General features: G+C 40.3%; 1 protein-coding gene across 2 annotated transcripts in view; it reads right to left on the bottom strand.

Annotated features, from left to right (window-relative positions):
• Positions 1–7,017: 7,017 nt before the first annotated feature.
• PDE1C (phosphodiesterase 1C) overlaps positions 7,018–22,802 on the bottom strand; it is a 293,394-nt gene continuing 277,609 nt past the window's right edge. Inside the window, exon 18 of one of the 2 annotated variants that reach the window (XM_049641659.1) lies at positions 7,018–8,308. In XM_049641659.1, the coding sequence (XP_049497616.1) occupies positions 8,139–8,308 (170 nt within the window). In that variant the 3' untranslated portion in view covers positions 7,018–8,138. Of the gene's footprint in view, positions 8,309–19,031; positions 19,109–22,802 lie in introns of those variants that run through there. The other variant, XM_049641657.1, reaches the window with a different exon arrangement.

Raw genomic sequence — 22,802 nt, forward strand, 5'->3', positions numbered from 1 at the left:
GTCTCTATTATAGTTATCAGGATTTCTACAATTTGTCTCCCAATATTTCCTCCAACTACATTTCTTCATATTTAAGGCTTTATATATATAAATTATATATAATATATATAGTCCTAACAATAAAGCTATTCAAGAACCTAAGCCTTGTGTTTGATAATAGTATAAACATATACAGAAATGTAGCAGCACGATTAGAACAAGAATGGTATTTGCTGCAGTTTGACCTTTTGAATCTAAGAATTCATCCAGCTAAAAACCATCCCCACTAAAGATGCCCTGGAACCCAGCAAACAGCTCATGCCTCTAAAAGACACCAGGTGGCAGTGCAGCATAAGAAGTGAGTAGATTCCAGTCTGGTAACCTGATTCCACAAAATTAATCGGTACCATTTTTGAATGTGTGCCTTACCTGGCTGCTTGGACTACCCGTTCATCATGGCTTCGACTTCCTTTCCAGAAATGAGCGAGGCAGGATGCGCTTTTAGTGATACGGGTTTCATCTGGTTATTAACATGCAAATTCTTTTTCAGCTGGAAGACTGTTGACTGACAATACAACTGTGTTGTCTGATACCACATCACCCCTGGCATTCTTAGCCTGTTTTAGGAAATGATGAGATCACACTCTGATATTTGTTTCCAAAATTCTGGATCACGTGGGAGCTCCATGGGCAGAGATGTTTTGTGGAACAGAATGGCCTACGTGAGCTACCTACTTTTGAGGGTGAGACTCTAAGGCCTAGAGCTATATTCCATTATTCTCTAGGAATTTTGAGTCTGCAGGTGAAACAGGGACACATATGAACAGCCAAGTAGGGTGTTTTTCTTTTTTAGAAAAGTACAACGATACTTCAATCTTTAAACGTACATTTCCTTTTCTGCATCAACTGAGATTTTGACATCTGAGAAGATATTGAATCAGCAGAGAATTAGAGTAAAGGCAAAACTAGGTTATTTCTTCATCCAGGGATGATACACTGACTTTAAAAGAATAGAAATGCCAACGGATTTCAACCAATTGCATGGAGCTCTGTGTTGGGAAGGCTTTTCAGGCTGGGTCTGGACTTGGTGAGAAGAGGTGCACTGACTGACTAGTAATGTCTGTCGTAAGTGAAAAGAGGAGATGTGGTAACATATTTGTCACATACTGACACATTTTCTTTTTTTTTTTTTTTAATTTTTTTAACGTTTATTTATTTTTGAGACAGACAGAGACAGAGCATGAACGGGGGAGGGGCAGAGAGAGAGGGAGACACAGAATCGGAAACAGGCTCCAGGCTCTGAGCCGTCAGCACAGAGCCCGACGCGGGGCTCGAACTCATGGACGGCGAGATCGTGACCTGAGCCGAAGTCGGACGCTTAACCGACTGAGCCACCCAGGTGCCCCACACATTTTCTATCTCTATTTACTCTTGTTCGGTGCCATCTTCAGCCATTACATTTTTGAGGATCTATTTTATATGAACCACTGTGTTGGTTGCCATAGCAAACACAAATATGAAAAAGTGTGTGTGGGGGGGTGGTCTTTACTCTCCCCAAAATGATCATATGGTAAGAAATAATTAAGATCTATGTAATTTGAGGCAGAATCACTGAAGTGTCACGAGGAAGCAAAAATAGATCATTCTGAGGGTTAACCAGGGCAAAAGACCAATTCTAGTCAAAGAGATCACAGCACATGACCCAGAGAAGATGACATTTTCTGTTGGGTCTTGAATAACGAAGATTTTCATAAGGACAATAGGTGTAGAAGGAGTTACATAAAAAGAATGATGTGAACATACAGGAGAATAGGCCTGGTTCAGTCAGGAAACAGTTCCATGTGAAGGTGAGTGTAGGTGACAGATGTCACTTCATGAGGAGCTTGTCTTCTGGAAAAGGCACAATTAATATATTCTCCACATATTCATTCATTGAACAGAATCACCACCCAGTGATATCTTTATGCCTTTATGGCTTAGAATGCTTGAATTCAAATGCTTTGGCATTCATCTGACCTCTGATTATGGCCGGGAAGAAGGAGGGAAAGGGAGAGCTTGTACAGGATACTAGAACACCCAAACGTCTCTATAAACTTGTCAGCCGTCACGGACAGGCACTGAATCTCAGCCTATAAGGAGCCCACTAGATGAGACAACAGTCAATTAAACTCCAACAGGGGAGTATGCTCATGGCAGACTTGCTCTTCATGTTTGTCTTGATAAAGCCTCTACCACTGGCCATTAGAAGTCAGTTTTTCTGGAGCTAGGAGGTGTCTGACATGCGAGGGAATATCATTTCCTGCTACTAAAAGCCATAATTATTAAGGAAGAAATCTGGAACTGGTTAGCAGAATTCCAGAGAAGTGTCAGTGAGAAGAGTGTGAAAACTGATTTGGAGAAATAAAAAAGATAAATGACTTTGAGAATGGGTGACTAAAAAAAATGGAGGTAGTAGCAATAACAGAAATATAGACATCAGGAAGATCACAGTTGCAAAAGAATCCGGGAGTGAGGCTTAGGGTACCTTCAAGACATTGGGATGGAGAAGTCCATCTCAGAGTTGGGAATGCTTGTGTAGGCTTGAGAAAGTGATAGGGACAGATTTGTGGAGTTAGAAATCAAGCTGTTGGAGTTGGTGCTTAAAATCCTAAGAAAAGATACAGTTTATTGGAAGAAATCTGAGGAGAAGAAGGCTGATGGCTTGATTTGGGGAAAAGTCCCATGAGGAGGAGGAGGAGTAGCCAACTAGTCAGGCAGTTAAGTAAAGAGATAAAAGACAAATCAGGAGAATGCAGGGCTCATAGGCAAATGGAGGAGAGTTTCTAGATGAAACGGTGTGGGCAACAATGTGAAAGCCTCCAAAAAATTCAAAGGGAGCAAGCCTGTGGAAATGTCGTTGTGCTTAGGCAGTTTGGATATCTATCTATTTGATTGTTGAATTTCATCGCTGATTTTCTATGAAAATCAAACGTAAGCACGTTCTGGCAGTAGAAAAAGGATACAGTTCCGTTGGTTTTACAGAGGAAGAGAAATTATATCTTCCTTTGAGATATCAGGGATGGATAAGAGGATGGCACAGAGTCAGATACCCACAAAGATCAGAAGCAAAATAATTAAGGAATGTTTTTCCTCCATGGACTGTATTTTCTTAATGCTGCAGTAGAGAGGACGGGGAAAAGGAAGCAGGAAGTTGAGGAAAGAGCCATCCATTTGGATTAACTGATGAGAGGTCAGGAAGATGCATTCAATGAGCAACGGTCCTTGAAAGGCTGATCTGCAGGTGTGTGAGTGGTCACGTTAGCTCAGTTGTAGGGCTTCTCTTACCAACGTTTCATGACATAGGTTCAATAAAGAACACAACACTGGCCCAAGATGGAGAGGGACACAACCAGTCTGTGTTGGGAACAATCATGCTATCGTTGTTGGTCCTGGATTCTGTATTGGAACCACATGAGAGCATCGTTGAAGGACAGAGGATGCATAATGCGGGCGAGCAGGCTCAACAAAGAGGTACAGCAAGTCTGCAAGCAACATGACATGTGGAAACAATATACAGTCCTGTAATCAAAGGACCACGACTAAATCTCCTCTCTACACTTTTCCACTAGCTCTGCAAACGTTCTGTAACAATTTAACCCTTTGAATTTCAATTTATTGATTAGCAATAAGGACAATAAGTCTTTCCACACAGGTTTATTAAGAGTTAAATATATTATTAGTACATGTTCAAGTGCTTTAGACATAGTGGGTACTTAAAAAATACTAACCAAATTTTACAATCTACTGTACTAGAGCAGTATAATGTAATTTCGGGTTTTAGCCGCCATAATCGGACATATTTGTCTCTGTTGTTACATTTACTTAATATCCTTTTACCATTGGGTCTTAAAGTTTGGAATCTTCTTATACCCAGTGAGTCATAAAAGATGAATTGTTTCTATAATGGCTGGTTTCTAGGCAAGGTGCTTCTATAAGCACTGGTCAGCTGAACCTCTTACTCAGGTGCACAAAACAAAGTATGCCATAGAACGTTCGCAGAGAATCCAGAGAACATTAAAATACACACTTGAATACAGTATTCTGTAGCTATTATCACTTGTCATTCCCCAAAAGCAGTTTTTCATTTTCTTTAAATATAACAAAAGTATAATGAATGCTCATAAATCTCCTAAATGAGTCTTTAAACAATTCCACCAGGAAAGGCCTACTATCTACATCTATGATACAGCAGAATCTTCCCGGGCCCCAACTGGCCTCGCTGTGGCACCCGAGGCTATGCCAGGGTCAAGCCTGGGGCCAAGTAACTAATCTTTCACCCACCCCCAACTCCCAGTCCTAACACATCCTCACATTTAACTTAATTTGACAGACTCCCAATGAATCAAGATGTCGACCCAACAGTTTTTTTTAATTAAAAATGGATCAAAGAGGGTGTAATTGATGAAGTGAAGTTGGCAGTCAATGGGAAAATGAATTTAAACTTTGCAGATAAATAGGTGGCCTTCCATCTGTCTTAGGACATGGATCTTTATGGAAATCCCATACTTAAAAAATAGTCGTTATCAACCATCTCCACTTTTCCTCTCTACCTCACAGGGCTTAGAAACCATAACAGTAAGAGTGCTGGAGTGTCTTCCCTATTTCAAAAGCTCAATGGATAAGATCATGGTAAGGCTTAAGTGGCTTGTGGTAAAAAGAGGTAGGAAGAGAAGGAAATTAGTATTCTCTCAACCCCTATTAGTGACAGTCACTGCCCCCTACCCATCTGAGGTTAGTATTACAACTAGATGGAAAAACAAAAACAAAACAATACCTAGGGACTTATTCTGGCCAGAAGTGGGGTGGGAAGAGGGAGGGACAGGCAGATTTATACTGCTCTTTTCTTACAGGGACTGGTCCTGCCTAAGAATTAGATTATATTACAAAGAAAAAAAATGCCATTCTGAAGCTTCTGTCAGTTCTTTGTGCTTATAGAAGCAGGACCCAGAATAAATGCGCTTTGTTTGGCAGAGTGAGTTCATAAGCTTTAAAAGTGCCTTGAACTTGTGTGGTGTAGGGAGTGAGAGAGATGGATTGCTCTGTACATTCATAGGAATTTAAAGTTCAAGAGCCGGGGGGGGAGGTCTTGGTAGAAGGAGAAATCCAAGAAGATGCAGGCAAATCTGTGTCTAAGGAAGAAACAGCCATGAAGAATCATCCACAAAGGGAGACAAGCTGATACTGCTATTGGATTTTTAATTTACGTATTTCCTTCTGCTGTGCCATCATCCTAAACTTCCTGGGAAAGTCCGTTCTACACAGTAGGCTTGTATCGGTGGAACTTGGAAAAAACAAAGGGATGGGGTGCGGGAAAAGAGATGGGGTGAACAGGAAGGGACGAAAGACAGAACTGTAGGAGTAAGAGGCCAGGGGTGAACAAGGGTTCAGCGAAGTGCAAGATGAGAGCAAGAGGCAGCCACGACAGATAAAAGACGGAAGCCCGAGAACTCCAAGGGTGCAGGAGACACAGGTGAAGGGAGCATGGGATGAGGGTGGGCTGTCGGGTTTCCAACTGAATGTTGAAATGCATATTAAAGATTGAGATGCAGGGTGAGGCAGAAACTGGTACCTGGGAGAACAGGCAGGTGGGTAAACATCACTAATTAAATCATTAACATCTTTTTACTGAAGGTGGAGGATATGAACAACCTATCTGATGTCATAAAACGAGTAAGGGACATTGCTCTCAAACTCAAAAGCCTAACTTCTTTTTACTACACTCCACTCTTTCTCCAAGAAATAATAGAGAATGTTTATTGATAGCGTTACCATATGCTTAGCCCTGGTACTGTGATAGGTGTTTCTACCCCCCAAGTGCCTGTTCTGAACTGCTAACTATACAGCTTAGCCTGGAATAATATAAACCAAGTTGATAACACAGGTGTTTACCTACAGACTAGCTGGTATTACGGGTTACTCATATTAACAAGTTAATCGATTGGGTTTGTGGTATAGGAAGAAGGGGGTTTAAAAAAACCCTACCACCTATACAATCAGGAAGCCAATTGAAAAGTTTAAATTATGCTATTCATCTTGACAAGATATTCAGGACTAAATAGTGTCAAGGATAGGGAAAATCTAATGCTTTTCAAATGAATCCCAGAATTCTGAAGATGAAAAAGGTGACTCATACAAGAAAATCCTTGAAAAGCATCTTTTTATTTGCTGTAAGAATATAATCTGGCATTTGTGTACAATCCATCACGCAAAAACAAAAACAAAAACAAAAACACATGGTAGGTATCTTACAAGCAATGAGGAATCTCAGTATCTGAATTCAATCAAAATATTAGCCAAAGCTGAAAAATAGCATCTTGGGATAAAACAATACAGAAAATTCTGCCCTAGGATCATGGCTTCTAACGTCAAGAAGCACAGTCAAGAAAGCACAGCCACGCTGCTATCTCAGTGCCTAAGACTGAAAGTATTGAAGGACAGATGAGAAACATCACTGATGATCCACTGGGAGCAAGGAGGCCAGTACCCTATGGGCAGTTTCACTGTTTGCTTAATGGCTCTGTGAAGCAGGCACTAAGGCACCCGTATACAAACAGGGAGGAAGTACCTGTTGAGCTAACCTTCTTCGGGCAGAATAGACGCTCTGAGCCTGCAGAAGGATCCCTTCGCTCAGGGACCAAGCAGGGAGTTAAGAATTACAATTGCTTTCCTAACAAAGAGTCACAGTGATTTTTCTTTTTTGTATAGTAATTAAATTTCCCTGAAACACCATCGTAAACCATGTTATAAATAAATTACTCACTAGCATGATGGGCACTAAACTCTGGAGCTGGCTCAACTTGCATAACTGTGGTTTACTACAAGTGAACTATGGTGAAAGAGAGAAGAGAACACTAAACCATTTGCAGTCAGACTCCAAAGGCTAGACTCCAGACTCCAGACTCCACAGCTTCTTCTTTGCAGGGGTGCCTGGGAGTTTGTTTTTTCTTTTTCTTTTTCTTTTTCTTTTTCTTTTCTTTCTTTCACCATAGTTCATTTTTTTTTTTTTTGGATGTGGAATGCTTGTAATTACATCTGTTCTGTTCCTATTACTCACTGAGTTCAGCAATAACAATCCACACCTACATTACCCTCAATGTTCACCACAAAAGGCAGAGTGGGTATTATGAGTCCCACTTTCTAGTTAAGTAAACTGAGGCTTTTAAAGATTATGCCGTTAGACCAAGGCATGCAACTAGTTATAGACGGGACAGGACTGGAGATCAGAACTGCCTGACAACAAACCTAAAGTTTTCCACTGCACCAGACCATTTCTAAAGGGATCAAAAGCTATTTCTGGCCTTGAAAGATTCCTTCCCACTTTGTGTGATTTTAGTCCCAAAGTAAAAACTCTAGGAGAGATTCAGAAGAGCTAAAAATGCCGCAATGGAGAGAGGTGAGTTATTGACTTCCATTCCTCCAAGAGCTAAGAGCAACTGAGATCCCAAAGGGCTCAGCTATATGGTCTGCCGGGAAGATTATCCGAAATTTAACTTAAAGGTATCTCCAACTTTATGGAGAAAAATCTGCAAATTAGGGATTTAAATTAGGTTCAGCAATTTACATCCTCCTGCCCCAGGACCACAAGACTTCTCCTGGGGTAGATCTCAAACCTGGAGTCTCTGAGGCATGGGCATCTCATTGATTTCTAGAATTGTCAACTGTAAGTGAAAGTAACAAATTAGAAGTACAGCCAAAATGTATCTCCTGCAAACTCTCAAATATTGAGAATTGGTTATTAAACCAATATTCTTACTGGGGCAAGTCAACTTCTAGGGATGAAAGAAGTGTCAGTGGGAGGGATTCCATGTTTTCTAAAGAGGTGGCATTATTTTAATTTGGGTTCTATTTAGACTTTGAAAGATCTATACAAATATAAGCCACATGAGACTAACCTCTTACTCCTGGAGTCTCCACTGACTCCCAAATCCAGTAACGGTTGGGTCCATAACAGAACAAAGGGGAAAATCACATACAGGCTTCACTTTGCCTTGGTGGAGTCAACCACGAAAGCACCAGCCCCCAAGGCTTCCAACGGTCTTGGAAGCACATCCCACTGTGGCCGGTGAGTGCTGAGAGGCAGGGGAGTGGGTCTCTCCTTCACTCCCTCTCTTCCCCTTGACCTATTTCCTGTTCCAGTTATGTGAGATATTCTGAATCTTTTTCATTTTGATCCTCTGATCCAGCATCTTGTACCTCGCAGGATGCTCGTCAGTTTTCTTTGGGACCGAAGGTGCGTAGGAGCTAGACGCATAGGCAGGGCGTTTAAAATGACGTAGAGGAGGCTTGATGACTGGAGGCCATGCAAAGGAAGACAGACAACCATTAGCCTCGCCAATGACACGGCACAACCTAACTACTGTGGGCAACTTGCTCTCCCCTAGACCTGTCTGTTCTCTGTAAAACCAGGAAACAAACAAGTTGGATCCTCACTGGGAATCTTACTGCAGGTAGATGAATAAATAACATTATCACCCTCGTCATTTACTTAAAATAAATAAAGAGATAGACAATGGGAGCAAGGAGGCCAGAGATAGACAATGTACACAACCTAGAGATAGACAATGAGGATCCCAGAATACAAAGCTTCTCTGACAACGAACGAATGGAGTTCAGGAAGTGAGTGGGAGCAGTGGTATCACTTTGGGGAACAGCAAAGTAAACACAGGTGAGCAGAGTCATACCATGATTCAGCATTTAGCACTGTGTGTAAGCTTCCAGGCTTGCAAAGTGGCAAACAATCTCGAAGCGCTAATAAAAAGTACATCACCGGGAAAATATTTGCCAAACACACACAGAAAGGTCTAGTGTCCAAAATGTTTTTTGAAAACTCTTAAAATCCAGCAAAAGGAAATAAACAACCCACTTTACCTCGGAGCAAAAGATCTGAACTGACTCCTCACCGAGGAAAATATGCATATAGCAAAAAAGGCACAGGAAAAGAGGCTCAACAATTTATGCCATTAGGGAATTGCACATTACAAGAGCAATGATATACACCACACACCTATTAGGATGGGCAAAGTCCAAAACAAAACTGATGACACTGCTGGCGAGGATACAAAGTGTCAGAGCCACTTCGGAAGACAGTTTGACAGCTTCTTACGAAGCTAGACATAGTTTTACCGCACGATCCAGACATTCTGCTCCTGGGTATTTACCCCACTGATTTGAAAACCGGTGTCCACATAAAAACCTGCATATGAATTTTATAGAAGTTTATTCATCATTGCCACAGACTGTAAGCCAAGAACTCCTTCAACTGGCTGTCCATGTTGTAGACCATCTACACGACGGGATATTATTCAGTGATGAAAAGAAATGAGCAGTCAAGACACATAAAGACATAAAGTACTAAAGTGATTCCTCCTCCTCTGCTCCCCTGTGCTCTGCCCCCCACCACCCGCCCCACCTCTTCCCTGTCTCGGTCCCACTGGAGAGCACTCTGTGATACCATGGAAAAGTGAATAAAGGTAAAACCAGGTTAAATGATAATCACAAACAGATGAGATAGAACAATCAGGTAAAAGGTATGAAGGACAGAGCAGGTGCTGAGCCATTTCCTCAAACACTAGTTCTCAGTGAGGCGATTGTACTAACATGTAAAAGGCCAGCAAAGAAAGGTAATACACAGTTGTGTCAGCGTGGAGGGCTAAGATTAGGGGACAGATCTACCAAACAAGAGGTTACCTTTGTGAAAACCAGTTTCACATACCTCTTCCAATATGATCATGCAAAAGATCAGAACTTAAACATACAACTTAAATATACCATCATAGGGGTTAGTGAACTTCCGGTACATTCTTAAAATATACTACTGTGATACTATGGAAAAGGGATATAGATGTCTATTAATAAAAATAGAGGTTCATGTAATACTGTTAAATCAAAAAAGCAGTAAACAGAATCTAATCTCATCGCTATAAAAACATATCAATATGCGCATAGGAAAATCCCAAAGAACATACATTTAAATCATAGCAGTGATTACCTCCAAGTAGTATAAACATGGCTGTTGTTTTTTGGATGTGTACATTTTCTAATTTTTCTATGATGATCAGGTTTTGGTGACGTAACTTTTGAAAAATAAACATGCTATTAAAAATTCCTTCCATAGAATCATACATCAGAGTTATTCTACAAAATCATACGTAATAAAAAGCCAGAAAAACGGGGGTGACTCTGGGATTTAATATTATAGACACCTCAGAGAGCTCATAGCTGAGTATACTTTTCACAGTCTATAGACTAATATTCATTCACTGATGTCTTAGAGCACTTATGTGTTGCTGATAAAACGGTGAACAAAACAGATAGAAATCCCTGCCCTCATGGGACTTCCATTCTAGTGATCCCTGCTGAAATTTGTGACTTCACTTACAGAAGAAAAACATATTCAGGCATAATAAGGGATGCTATTACTACCATAACACCCACACCAACTTTCCTAAGATGTTTAGCAAATGGTCCTGTAGTGACAGAATAATACATGTGCAGAAGAATCGAGAATTTTTTCAGACTTCACAGTGCTTAATTCTGTTTCTTAGGGTAAACAAGGGATTGCAGCACAAAACACTCTAGGAACAAGTGTAAAAACGACCCTGTTACCCTGGAGAACGGTGTAGAAACAAGAGAGGGTTTCAGATTAAAAGCTGATTGTTGCAAGCATCTGGGTTAGCTGATTTACTGCTCTTCAAGTCACAATCCCTCTCCATATTCATTCTATTTTCGCTACTCAGCATGAACCCAGCCAAAGTATTATTGAATTTCCCACTTCTCAGCAGGAAGAAACATTTACCGTTTGCTGGAATTCTTTTTGTCTGAACAAAAACTCCCCTTGCCACTGGAGTCGCTGCAAATAGAGTTGAACCCGCTGATAGAGATCGGCTCCCCACCAAGACTGTGGAAATACTTATATGCCTGCTGTCACCTTTACTCAAAATGTTGGAAAAAAGAAAAATTCATATAGTGCTGTTTTGTATGCATTGATTGCCTCTCCACTCTGCAGGGAAACATGATTTGATGACAGAGCAAAACAGCAGAGCTAGGGATAAGGGCACCATCTTGAATTTAATGGAGACTTTTGTTCTGGGATGCTCGCCTGGCCTCCAGGGCTCTTTCATTCGTCTCCTGGCTATTCTGGAGATACTGGAGGAGGATCTGATCCTTCCACTTTCAATGACTGCACACATCCCACAGCTGAACCCAATCAGTAGTGTTAAAATCCACCTCTCCTTCCACCAGGGTAGAGAAGAACCAAACTGGGAACAGAATCCCCTCCCCTCCATATGCTTGATTATCAGCAAGTTGGACCTTTTTTCTCTTGGGGACATATTTACAAAGTCGGCTCTCATCTCTTAGAGCAATTTACTTGGAGGAAATGATCTAATTAGCTCATGAAGATTTGACAAAGTCACATTTCTGCACTGAGCCTGAACTTGGGAAAGTCATTATCTATATTACTTTCAAAGGTGCTTAGGAAAAGAAAAGTGCATGACAAAAGTTGATCCATCACCATCCTTCATTTCACAATTATGCACAATATTTGTTTTTCATGAAAGCAATGCTCTTTGAGGGGTTTTAATCCTCATCTGTTTACACCTTATCTTACTCATCAACACCAGGGTTCTCCCATTGTCTACGATCTTCTCCCCTTCCTCAGCCACCACCAACCTCTCCGTTACACCCTCCCTGTCTCTGTCCCTGTCTCTATCAAGACCATTTTGCTTGGTGGCTACTTTTCTTGTGGTGTGGGAGAAGAGTCTATAGAACTAGTTTTCAGAAAATAGATTCAGACTTAGTCCTACGTCAAAATCATACGGTTGTTAGTTGGATTCAGGCATTGCAATGTGAAAGAGGGCTTTTAAAGCTCTTTAAGATCACAGAGCCTGGAGCCTGCTTCAGAGTCTGTCTCCCTCTCTCTCCACCCCTCCCCTGCTCATGGTCTGTCTCTCTCTGTCTCTCAAAAATAAATAAATGTTAAAAAAAAATTTTAAAGCTCTTTAAGATCATATTAGACTACTGTTTCTCAAAGTATCCTTCAAGAAAGTTGCGAATGTAATAGGTATTGTTAGGGGATTGGGAGATTCCTTGTCAAATTTAACTGGGTTAAAGGTAAATTACCATCTTCATGGTACCCCATCTTCTCAGACACCTAAATAATAGGGCTATGTATTAATGAATCCTTAAAAGCAGCCAATAGCATGTAGCTTTCCTGTTTCTTTTTAGGCTAAGGAACTCCCTTTATAGGGTCCTCTCACAGAATGTTCAGCAGAAAACACTTTCAGAAAAACTGGGCTAATTCATTACCTTATGGCATCATATCATATGCTATGATGAATCCCGACCTCAGGACACCTTGTTGTTCTGCACTGAGAGCAGGTCAGAGAGAACTGTCACTAGTCCTCACCTAATGTTGGTCCTGCCTAATCTCAAGCTAAATAACAATTTGTGTGAGAATCCGTCTCTGTTCTTCTGATCCACTATGACTTGATTGTGATCTTCTGGAACCACTAACACTGAATCTCTGTTGCAGAGCACTACCTGTGATGGCAGCAACTTGGTCTATTCTTAGCTTCTGAATAAATTCTAATTATTAGCACCTTTTTATTTTATTTTTTGATGTTTATTTGAAAGAGAGAGAGAGAGAGCATGAGTCAGGGAGCGGCAGAGAGAGAGGGAGAGAGAGAGAATCCCAAGCAGGCTCCATGCCGCCAGCACAGAGCCTGACTCGGAGCTCAGTCCCAGGAACCACGAAATCATGATCTGAGCCAAGACCAAGAGTTGGACACCCAACCATATATATATATGCCAACCATATATATATATATTATTTTATATATATAAAAATATTAGCACCTTTTAAAAATAAGAAGTGTTATACATGTATTTTCTGCTCTTTCAAAGAGAATGCCACGATAAGACCTTTGGAAAAAAATATTTCCATTATACACCTTTTCTATCTGCATTCACACACACACACACACACACACACACATCCCACATACACTAAACTAACAAGATAAAAAAATCACTTGCTGCCTCTGGAATATTGGTTTACGTGAAGAATAAAAATCCCACTTCCATACATTCCATTTCTAAAATCAGTGTCTACTTGTGGTATCTGCCTGAAAGCTGATGGAAAGTCCTTATGAAAATTACAAAAATCCTTCACAAGTTTTGAATTGCAAGGGATTTGAATGCTAACATCAGCTCCACTGAAGACGGAATGATAAAAGAACCTGAGCTTGTGATTTTCATTTCAGGCTTCACCATGGTAAAATAGTTATAATATCTGACATATATTGTGTACTAGGCACGATGCTAAGAATTTAACGAGAATTAGCCTTTAATCTACTCTACAACCCTATGAAGCAAGCACCGTTACCACCCTCTTTTTGGGTGAGAAAACTGGAGCTTAGAGAACTTAAGCAACTTGCCAAAGCCTACACAACATGGCATGCAGGGAGCCTGGATTCTGGATTCACCTTCAAGCAGCTCAGCTTCAGAGCCTTAGTCCAATGTTTACGATAACCTTGGGCCAAAGTTCAGAGTAAGTTTTAGTAACTACCATAATAAGTTGAAAGAGTCAAAACTGTATCTCATTTGCACTATCAATATTTGAGTATATAATCTGTATAATATATGGGATTCTTGAATACCTTGTTAGCAGCTATAGTTACACTTCCCCAAAAGCAAAAGCCAATCATCCCCCCCTTAATATAATTTGTGGTGATAACTTGGGAAGGAATTATATAAAGGTCTTAGCTAACAGATCTCTTAGATAACTGCTTTTGTCTCTTCCTTCACTTATGCCAGGTTGGAACGTTAACAGGAATTCCAAAAGTCTCAGCCCCTATCGATGAGCAACCAAGCTAGGTTGAGCTCCAGGTGGTTCTCACCCTGGCTGCATATGAGAACCACCATGGGAGATTTAAAACATCCACATGCTCAGCTCATACCCCAGATCAACTAAAGTAGAATCTATGGGGGGTTAGTCTGAGACTTCAAGAGTTTTTAAAGCTCTTCAGATAATTCCACTGTGCCAGAGTTTGAGAACTACTGTTTTGGTCTCTCCAAATGTCTCCTTCCCTATCTTCACAAAAGAAACAATAGTAATAATATTTTGCACACTGGAAGTGTTCTGTAAACTGTAGAGAGCCAGCCAATGTTGCTGCTATATTTTGATCATAACATCCTGCCTTGCTAGGGAGGAGTATTTTATGCATCTATTAAGGTTGCTTGTGGCCTTCAGAATTATGCTTTGTCTCTCTCTCTCTCTCTCTCTCTCTCTCTCTCTCTGTCTCTCTCTCCTGTCCACTACGTTTTGTTCTTCTGTTGGGTCTACCATGAAGAGACAAAAGCTCTGAGAAATGAAAAGGTATTTTTGTTGTTGTCGGAGAAAGCAACTTCGTGATGCTATCATTTGAGAACTCTAAGAAGACCCACACCAAGAAGAACCAACCCTGAGATTAGCCATTATTTTCTAAATAAATCTAACACTTGGAAAAGCAAAGAATAAGAGCAAAGAGGACATTCCTGATGTCTGACTGAAGGATAAGATAAGAGTGAGAGCTTGCCAGGCAGAGATTAATTTTAAAGCCTGCCTCTACCACTCCTGTTTTTTTCTTGGGCAAGTCACTTTTCCTGTAAACTCCAAGTAAGTTCCACATTTCTCGTCTCCAGCCCAAGCGTAACAGTTGCCTACTTCACAGGGCTTCTGGGAGGACTCAGCCAGACTGGGCATATAAAGGACTTATTATGGCGTCTGCAATAAAAAATGCCTTCGGTTCTTTATTGTTATCATTGTAGTGATAGTGATCATGTCCAAGGGTAACTCCTGGTGGATAAAGTGGGACTAAAACCCTGAACAGACAGAATGCCAAGAAGACTTCCATGGTGGGCACTGCCATTCCCTGTAGGACTGATCTTGGGCTGATAGTTATAGTGTTGTTTGGTTTGAGATAATCTGCCCTTTTGAGATAATCTACCTGATGTTAGTTTATGCCTCTGGATTTGCATTCTCTCTGGACACTTTCTATCTTCTTTTCGGGGCATCTTTTCAGATTATCTGGAATTCCAAACCTGGTTTATGTCTGATTCTGATCAAGTCAGCCATATCAGCTAATTTGGCATGAATCAGTTGCATTTTGAAGGTGAGCCCAGGAGAAAACATAAAATCAGCCAAAAGACTCTTCTCTATGTTAGCATCAGCTCCATGAAGGGCTGAATCAAGCAGGATTCTTCCTATTCCCAAGGCAGAAACACACCCTTTAAAACTCTAGCAGTTCGGCTGGACTGGCTTTCAAAGGTGGTCTTTTCCTTAAAGGGCAAGTGGAAGATATTAACTGGCTTCAGCAGTAAAACAGGCTGGCTTCTTGTTCATTATCTAGGCTTCCCATGAGACGTTTTAAAAAATGAAAGCGAAATAAAACAACCTTTTACAAACTCGAGGCTTGGCTGCTTAAGGAGACCCAGTAGCATGGTCTCCGTCTTCTGTACTGTTCGGTGTTTGCACATGCATTATCGCAGCTGCCCTCATCCTTGGAAGGGGCCAGATTCAGTTCTGTCTCTACCGCGTATGACTCGGGCACATGGCTTCAGTGCCCCACATTAGATGTAGTGTTTCTAAGGTGATGATCTACTCTAAAACTCCTCAAGGTGTGTTTTATATTAAAACTAAGATAATGAAACCCATTACCTACATTTTAAGAGTCTGGCTCTCCAAGGACTTTACCTCAAGAAACTGAGAATGCTAAATAATCCACTGGTTCCCTGTTTTCACCTCACAGAGTAAAGATCACAGAAACAGGAAGCCTGCCTCTGAGAAGCTATCCAGAAGGAGCTGAGGTGACACTGCATGAACCAAACCTCTACCTAGCATCAAATGATGACCCAACTAGCATTTTCAGGTAGGTCCCCAGAGGAATGTATGTCCATAGAGAAAAGATAACCCGCCTGGTTTTGTTGCCCTTCATCCAACTTGAAGTTGTTTGCTTCCACCTGCGGTTCTCCACCCTGGCTGCACATCAGATTGCCTGGAGAGCTTTAAAATTTACTGATGATGGGGCGCCTGGGTGGCTCGGTCGGTTAAGCGTCTGACTTTGGCTCAGGTCATGATCTCACGGTCCGTGGGTTCGAGCCCCGCGTCGGGCTCTGTGCTGACAGCTCAGAGCCTGGAGCCTGCTTCGGATTCTGTGTCTCCCTCTCTCTCTGCCCCTCCCCTGTTCATGCTCTGTCTCTCTCTGTCTCAAAAATAAATAAACGTTAAAAAAAAAATTTACTGATGCCCAAGCTCTACTCTCAAAAGTCTCTGAAACGATCTATTATTTTAAGTTGGAGCCCAAACATCAGGATGTTTGTCACGTCCAGTGATTCTAACGTGTAGCCAGGTTGAGAAACACTGGCTTAGGTGCCAAGTTCGTTTTGAGAATAAGTCAGTTTATACTTAGGTATTAAGGAATATCTGGGGCAGCTGGCAGGATCTGGTCATTGCATGCAGGAGTTTCCAACCCTTGGCCATCTGCTAAAATCTGTGACAAGAATCGAACCCTTGAAAACCTACTTTGGAGGGAGGTGGTGTGGTATTACAAGAGAAGCATGGGTTTGGGACAGCACCTAACTGGGTTAAGCTATTACTAGCTGTAAGATTCTAAGGAGATGAACTATTCTGGGACTCAGGTATTTTTGTTTTGTTTTGTTTTCTGCTTTTCTGTAAAATGGGAAGAATAGTAACTACCTTGCATGGTGCCATAAGGATTTTAACGGGGGTGTAAATGAGAACGTATATACAGTACTTTGCAAGCTTGAAGACTCCCAGTATGTTGTATATATTTGATATGTGGCTACCATTATTATTACAGAGCATAGGGGATGAATGGTCATCACTGAGGGCCTTTTCACGGCGCCCTCCCTGATGGATTTCTTATGATAGTGTAGAAAAGTCATATAATTCCCCACACAACTAGATGCTACTACATCAAAGACCTTACCAAACAATGAAGAGATTAATTTAATTTATTTATGAACATTTGGCAGAGAACACACCATTCTGATTCAAAAAAGACTAATTATCTAAAAAGTGCATATATATATATATATATATATATATATATATACACGTATATATGGAAATCTATATCAGCTACCTGAGGGAACCACTTTGCTGAAACTAAGTGCCATTCTAACCAAAGCAAAAGCATCTAGCCCACATTCTAAACTACTTATACAATGTACAGATATGGATGTTTGTGCAATCACTTTGGGCAACACCTAACCATGAGTGTGAAGGGGTGCTGGAAATCCTGGCTGGGATGGGAAGTGTGGTTTAGACAACCAACCATGATGGAAGAAGTTTCAGTCACTGATTTCTAATCTTGATGTAATTAGGAAAATCACAAGGGCACTTTTGATTCTTAAGACTCTGCATTTATTATGCTGAGGCATAATAATTCTTCAAGTCACCTTCATTGGAAGCCATTCTTAAACCACTGATGCCCTGGTCTTTTAGATGCTTCTTTATGCTTTATCCTGCAGATCATTAATCCTGGCTACAAACCTCATGGGGACAGGGACAAGGTGTTATGCACACTTGCATCCCCAGAACCTAATCACAGAACTGGTAACAGTTGGTGCTAAGAAATACTTAACAAATGAGTAAGCTACTCTGCATCACACTCAGTAACTTTCATAAATCTCCCATTTACTAAAGAATAAATGAATCATTTAGAAAACACATCAGCTGGCAAAGGTGATTGGAATCTACAGACCTTGATAGGTCCCCCTTGCTTCAACAACGTTTGATGTCTAGATTTGCTGCCCATATTTGTTCCAAGAAGGGTGACAGCAAGTTCCTTCATCCTGAAGTCTCAAGTCTGAAGCCCGAACACATTTGCTTTACACAAATGCTACAACCTCAGCTCATTTCTACACTAGAGTATGGAGAGGCACTGAGGCATGGTTTTCAAACCCCTCTCCCTCTAACAAAGAGCTAAAAGAGGAGGACCAGTTAAGTAAGGCCTGAAGACAAGCTCTCTTCTTATTCAAACAATGGCTGGTTATTAAATGCACTGCAACCTGAGGATTTAATGATCAATGGTTTCATTTAATAACATTATTTCAATTAATAAAAAAAAATAAGGAAGTCCTCCCTCAAGGAGGTATCACCTTCAATTTAGTTATTTGTTTTCATTTTGTTGGCCCCAGCAGGCCCAATGCATGTGAGCCATGCTGTTTTAAAGGAGAAAAATATTTTGGAGAAAAGCCAAGTATTTTTCCTGAGTTTTTTTTTTTTTTTTTCCCATCAATGTGTATGGTTTTCCACATGCACATATGAAATGGGAAGTGTAAGGCTCAGTCAGTAACTCTGCCCTTTGTTCATACCAACAAGGACCTATGCCTGGAGAAGACTGCAAAGCTAAATTTCACCAGGGGTCTGGAGCTCCGAAGTACTAAATCAAAATATAACACGTGAGCTTTGATCTACACCAGTGTAAGAATGACAACTTCCATCCCTCAAACTGAACTCAACATAAAAGAATTACGAAAGAGCACTCACTGGAATCTTCACTCAAAACACAGGGCAGGGTCCCTCCACACTCATAGCTGGGTAATTGACCTAATCCCCAGACAGAGCACAAGTGTGCAAGAAAGGCGGTTACAGTGTGGACTATTTGACGTCTGTCTTTACCCACTAGCAATGAAACTCAAGCAAAAAGCATAGGCTTGTCTTGCCTCGCTGCCTGCTAACTTTCAGCAAGCTACTTACCCAATTATGCCTCAGTTTCCTGATTTGTGAAATGGAGATAACATTACCAGGATCAAGTGAGGTAATACATGTTAAGAATCTAACATTGTCCCTGATATTTAATAGATGTGCAATACATACCAAAGTATTTATTGTTAAAAACCTGTGTTAGGGAGATCAGAAGTTATTTTTTGAAGTTCATCACTCAATAACTTATAATACACATAATGTTTCGTCCTGGTTAAAAAAAAAAAAAAAAGCATAAACTTCCTAAAATGTCTTCAGACCTCAGAGCTGGTCAGGTCTCTTCTGAGGAATCCTCCAGATGGACGTTTTATCCGTAGTCCCCTAGAATAGGACACAGACAATGTCACTGCAAGCCAGCTGGCATCTCAACACACACGCTCTTTCTACGTCAGACACAGAGATTAGAAGCTGAGCTGCGTCTATTGCCAACACTACTGTGCATGCCAGCAGCTGCACACACAAAGAAGCAATCAGCTGTCTGCATCAGCAAATGGTGACAGGACTGTACCTTTCCATCTAGGGACCACTTCAGGAGAGTGATGGGACTGAGGCGCCCTGGGGAATCTGCTCAGAAGTAAGTCACTGACTAATCTTCATCATCAGCAGTCATGACTTTAAGTAGTGGTGAAGCTCCAGGCCACTCCTCCAGTGAGAGGCAACATCTCCTCAGCTCTCCATCATTTACAGCCCACCGTGGAGCTTGACTGGGTTCACAAACCCCATGGGGCACAGTGGAAGTTGGCTCTAGAAAAAAATCGGCTGCAGGTGCTATTACTTTATGACATAGGAGTCACTTTGCGATAGATGTGCCAAGAATCAAGGTGATGTCCCCAGAAGCGTTTCCGGGTGCTGGAGTTTTAGGAGGACTCCTTTGATAACTTTGGAAACCACACAAGCAGTTCCTTAATGAGTTGTTCTCTGGTGGCTTCTGGATTGAAGCATGGTACGAGCAGAACTTTCTTCATATCTGAATCCTCGTACCTCCCCCAGTATGTTAGAAAGAGAAAACATCAAATTTCTCTGCAATATATCTAAAATCAAGTTTTACATGGATGAAACCAAACAAAACAGTCTTGGAAGACAACCATAGATTTTTCACTTAAATTCTTTAATATGTAATACTTTGAGCAGACAGAAAAGTATAGATAAAGGTATCAAATTCCCATGTATTCTCAATACAATTTAATCAAATGTTAACATTTTGCATATCAGTTCAAAAATGTATTCACTTTTTAAAGTTTATTTATTTATTTTGAGAGAGAGAGAGAGAGAGAGAGAGAAAGAGAGTGAGGGCGATGGGCAGAAAGAGGGGGAGAGATAGAATCCCAAGCAGGCTCTGTTCTGCCAACACAGAGCCCAATGTGGGGCTTGATCTACCGAACGATGAGATCATGACCTGTGCCGAAATCAAGAGTCAGACACTTAACAGACTGAGCCACCCAGGCGCCTCAGTTCAAAAATTTATTTAAAGAGATTAAATATCACAAATAGGGTTGAAGTACCTAGTACACTGTTCCATGATACTTCTCTCCCCCAACCCCCCGCCACATGCAAAAAGCATCATATAGAATTGGGTATTCATTAGCCCTCTGCATATGTTCACTCAATTATTGAATTTGTGTGCATCTATTAAATATCTAACATTTTAGCTTGTTTTAAAAGATAATATACATTGTATTAGATGGTATATATCTTGTTGCAACTTGCTTTTCTTGTTCAATATTATGTTAAGCATTGTTTGTAACAGCAAAAAATGGAAAAAAAACCCATCAATAGGAGAATAATTAAATATCTTGTGGCTCCTTTATATAATGGACTGCTATACGAATGTTAAAATGGATCATTTTCTTTTGTCATATGTTGTCAAACTTTCTGTGGGTTTTTTTAAAGGTGTGCACTTAAAAGCAGGATAGAGCTGGATTTTGTTTTCCTTATCTAATCAGATAATCTCTTAAACCATTCGCAATTATTGTTATTACTGATATTTTTGGACTTGATTCTACTACCTAATTTTGGTTTTGTTTTGAATTTGATTCTACTATCTAATTTTGTAATCATTCTTTATTCCTTGCTTCCTTTTCTTCTGCCTCCTATTAAGTTGATACGTTTTTATATTCCCCTTTTTTGTTATTGTTCAGTTCCCAATTTAGATGTTACAGGCTATATCTCCACTATTTTACTAATGATACTTTGTGTTGAAAAGTTACAAAATTACAACGTTCTGCCCAAAGACAAAATAGGTATTAGCAGTCCTTAGCTTTCTACTGAACAAACCTCCTTTCATCCATAGATTCTGTTTCTCATTTTAATACAAAAATTGGACATTATTTTTAGGGTCACTAGTTACTCAGATTTACCAATATGTTTTATTTCCCTGTGCATACACCATTTATTCTTGTATCTCACACCTGCTTTGGGTTTGTTTTTCTTCTTATTGAAGTATATCCCTTAATCATTCTTTTAATAAAGACTGTGACTGAAAAATCATGTCACTGTATATCTGAAATTTTTTTTACTTTGCCTTCACTCATAACTAATAGTTGAGCTATTTTAGCTATAGTATATTGGTTTATTTTCCCACAACACATGGTAGATACATTTTCATTGTCCTCTGGCATCTACTATTATGAACGCAAATTTTGCTGCTAGTTGGTTGTCATTTTATTATAGGCAAAATGCTTGCAGCCTCCTTGAATATAACCAGCTTTTCATAGCATTTAAGATTTTCTATTCTTGAGGCAATTTTGGGCAATCTCACACAATATTTTTAGATATGCATTTGGTTTTATTTAGGTATGGCAACTGAGGTGCATTTTCCACCTACGTTGAATCTCTCAAACCATTTAACTATCTTCCATGCTCTTTCATTTTTTGTTGAGATATAATTCATATACCATAAAATTCATCATTCAAAGGGTATAGTTCAGTTAGCATATTCACAAGGCTGTGCAGTCATCATCAGCATCTAATTCCAAAACATTTCCATCACTACTAACAGAAATCCCATATTCATGAGAATTCACTCCCCATTTTTCTCTCTCCCCAAGTTTCTAGCAATCCCTAATCTCCTTTCTCTTTCTACAGATAAGCCTATTCTGGATATTTCACACAAACAGAATCATATAATGTGTAGCCTTTTGTCTTCTGGCATCTACTAGCAATTTCACTTCTTTCCTTCACTTAGCAAAATGTTTCTAAGGTTCATCCATGTTGTAGAATGTATCAATACTTCAATACTTTAGTATGGCCCAATAATAATCTATTATATGGGTATAGCACATTTGTTTTTTTAATTTTTTTAATGTTTATTTATTTTTGAGTGCAAGCAGGGGAGGTGCAGAGAGAGAGGGAGACACAGGATCCGAAGCAGGCTCCAGGCTCTGAGATGTCAGCACAGAGCCTGACCCGGGGCTCAAACCCACGAACTGTGAGATCATGACCTGAGCCAAAGTTGGACACTTAATCAACTGAGCCACCCAGGCGGCCCAACATTTGTTTCATGTACTCATCACTTGATGAACAGTTAGTTTCTCTCCACTTTTAGCTATTATAAATAATAATGCTATGAATATTTGTGAACAAGTTTTTGTGTACACATAGCTTTTCAGTTCTCTTGGGAATACACCTAGGCGTGGAATTGCTGTGTCATACGGTCACCGTATATTGAACTTTTTGAGAAACTACCAAGCCATTTTCCAAAGTGGCTGCACCATTTTACATTCCCACCAGTGATGTAGAAGGCTGGTAATTTCTCCACATCGTCATCAACGCTTGCTATTATTGTCACAATTTTCGTCCATGTTGAGTCGGATCTGACTGTGGTTTTGACCTGCATTTCTCTAATGACTCATGCTGGTGAGCGTCTTCTCATGTTCATCTGTATATCTTTTTTGAAAAAATGCTTCTTTAAATCCTCTGTCCTCTGATTAATTGGGTTATTTATCTTCTTCTTGTTGAGTTGTAAAAATTCTTCGTATATTCTGGATACTGGACCCTGATCAGATATATGATTTTC

The sequence above is a fragment of the Panthera uncia genome, chromosome A2 (assembly GCF_023721935.1).
Source record: "Panthera uncia isolate 11264 chromosome A2, Puncia_PCG_1.0, whole genome shotgun sequence".
NCBI lineage: Eukaryota > Metazoa > Chordata > Mammalia > Carnivora > Felidae > Panthera > Panthera uncia.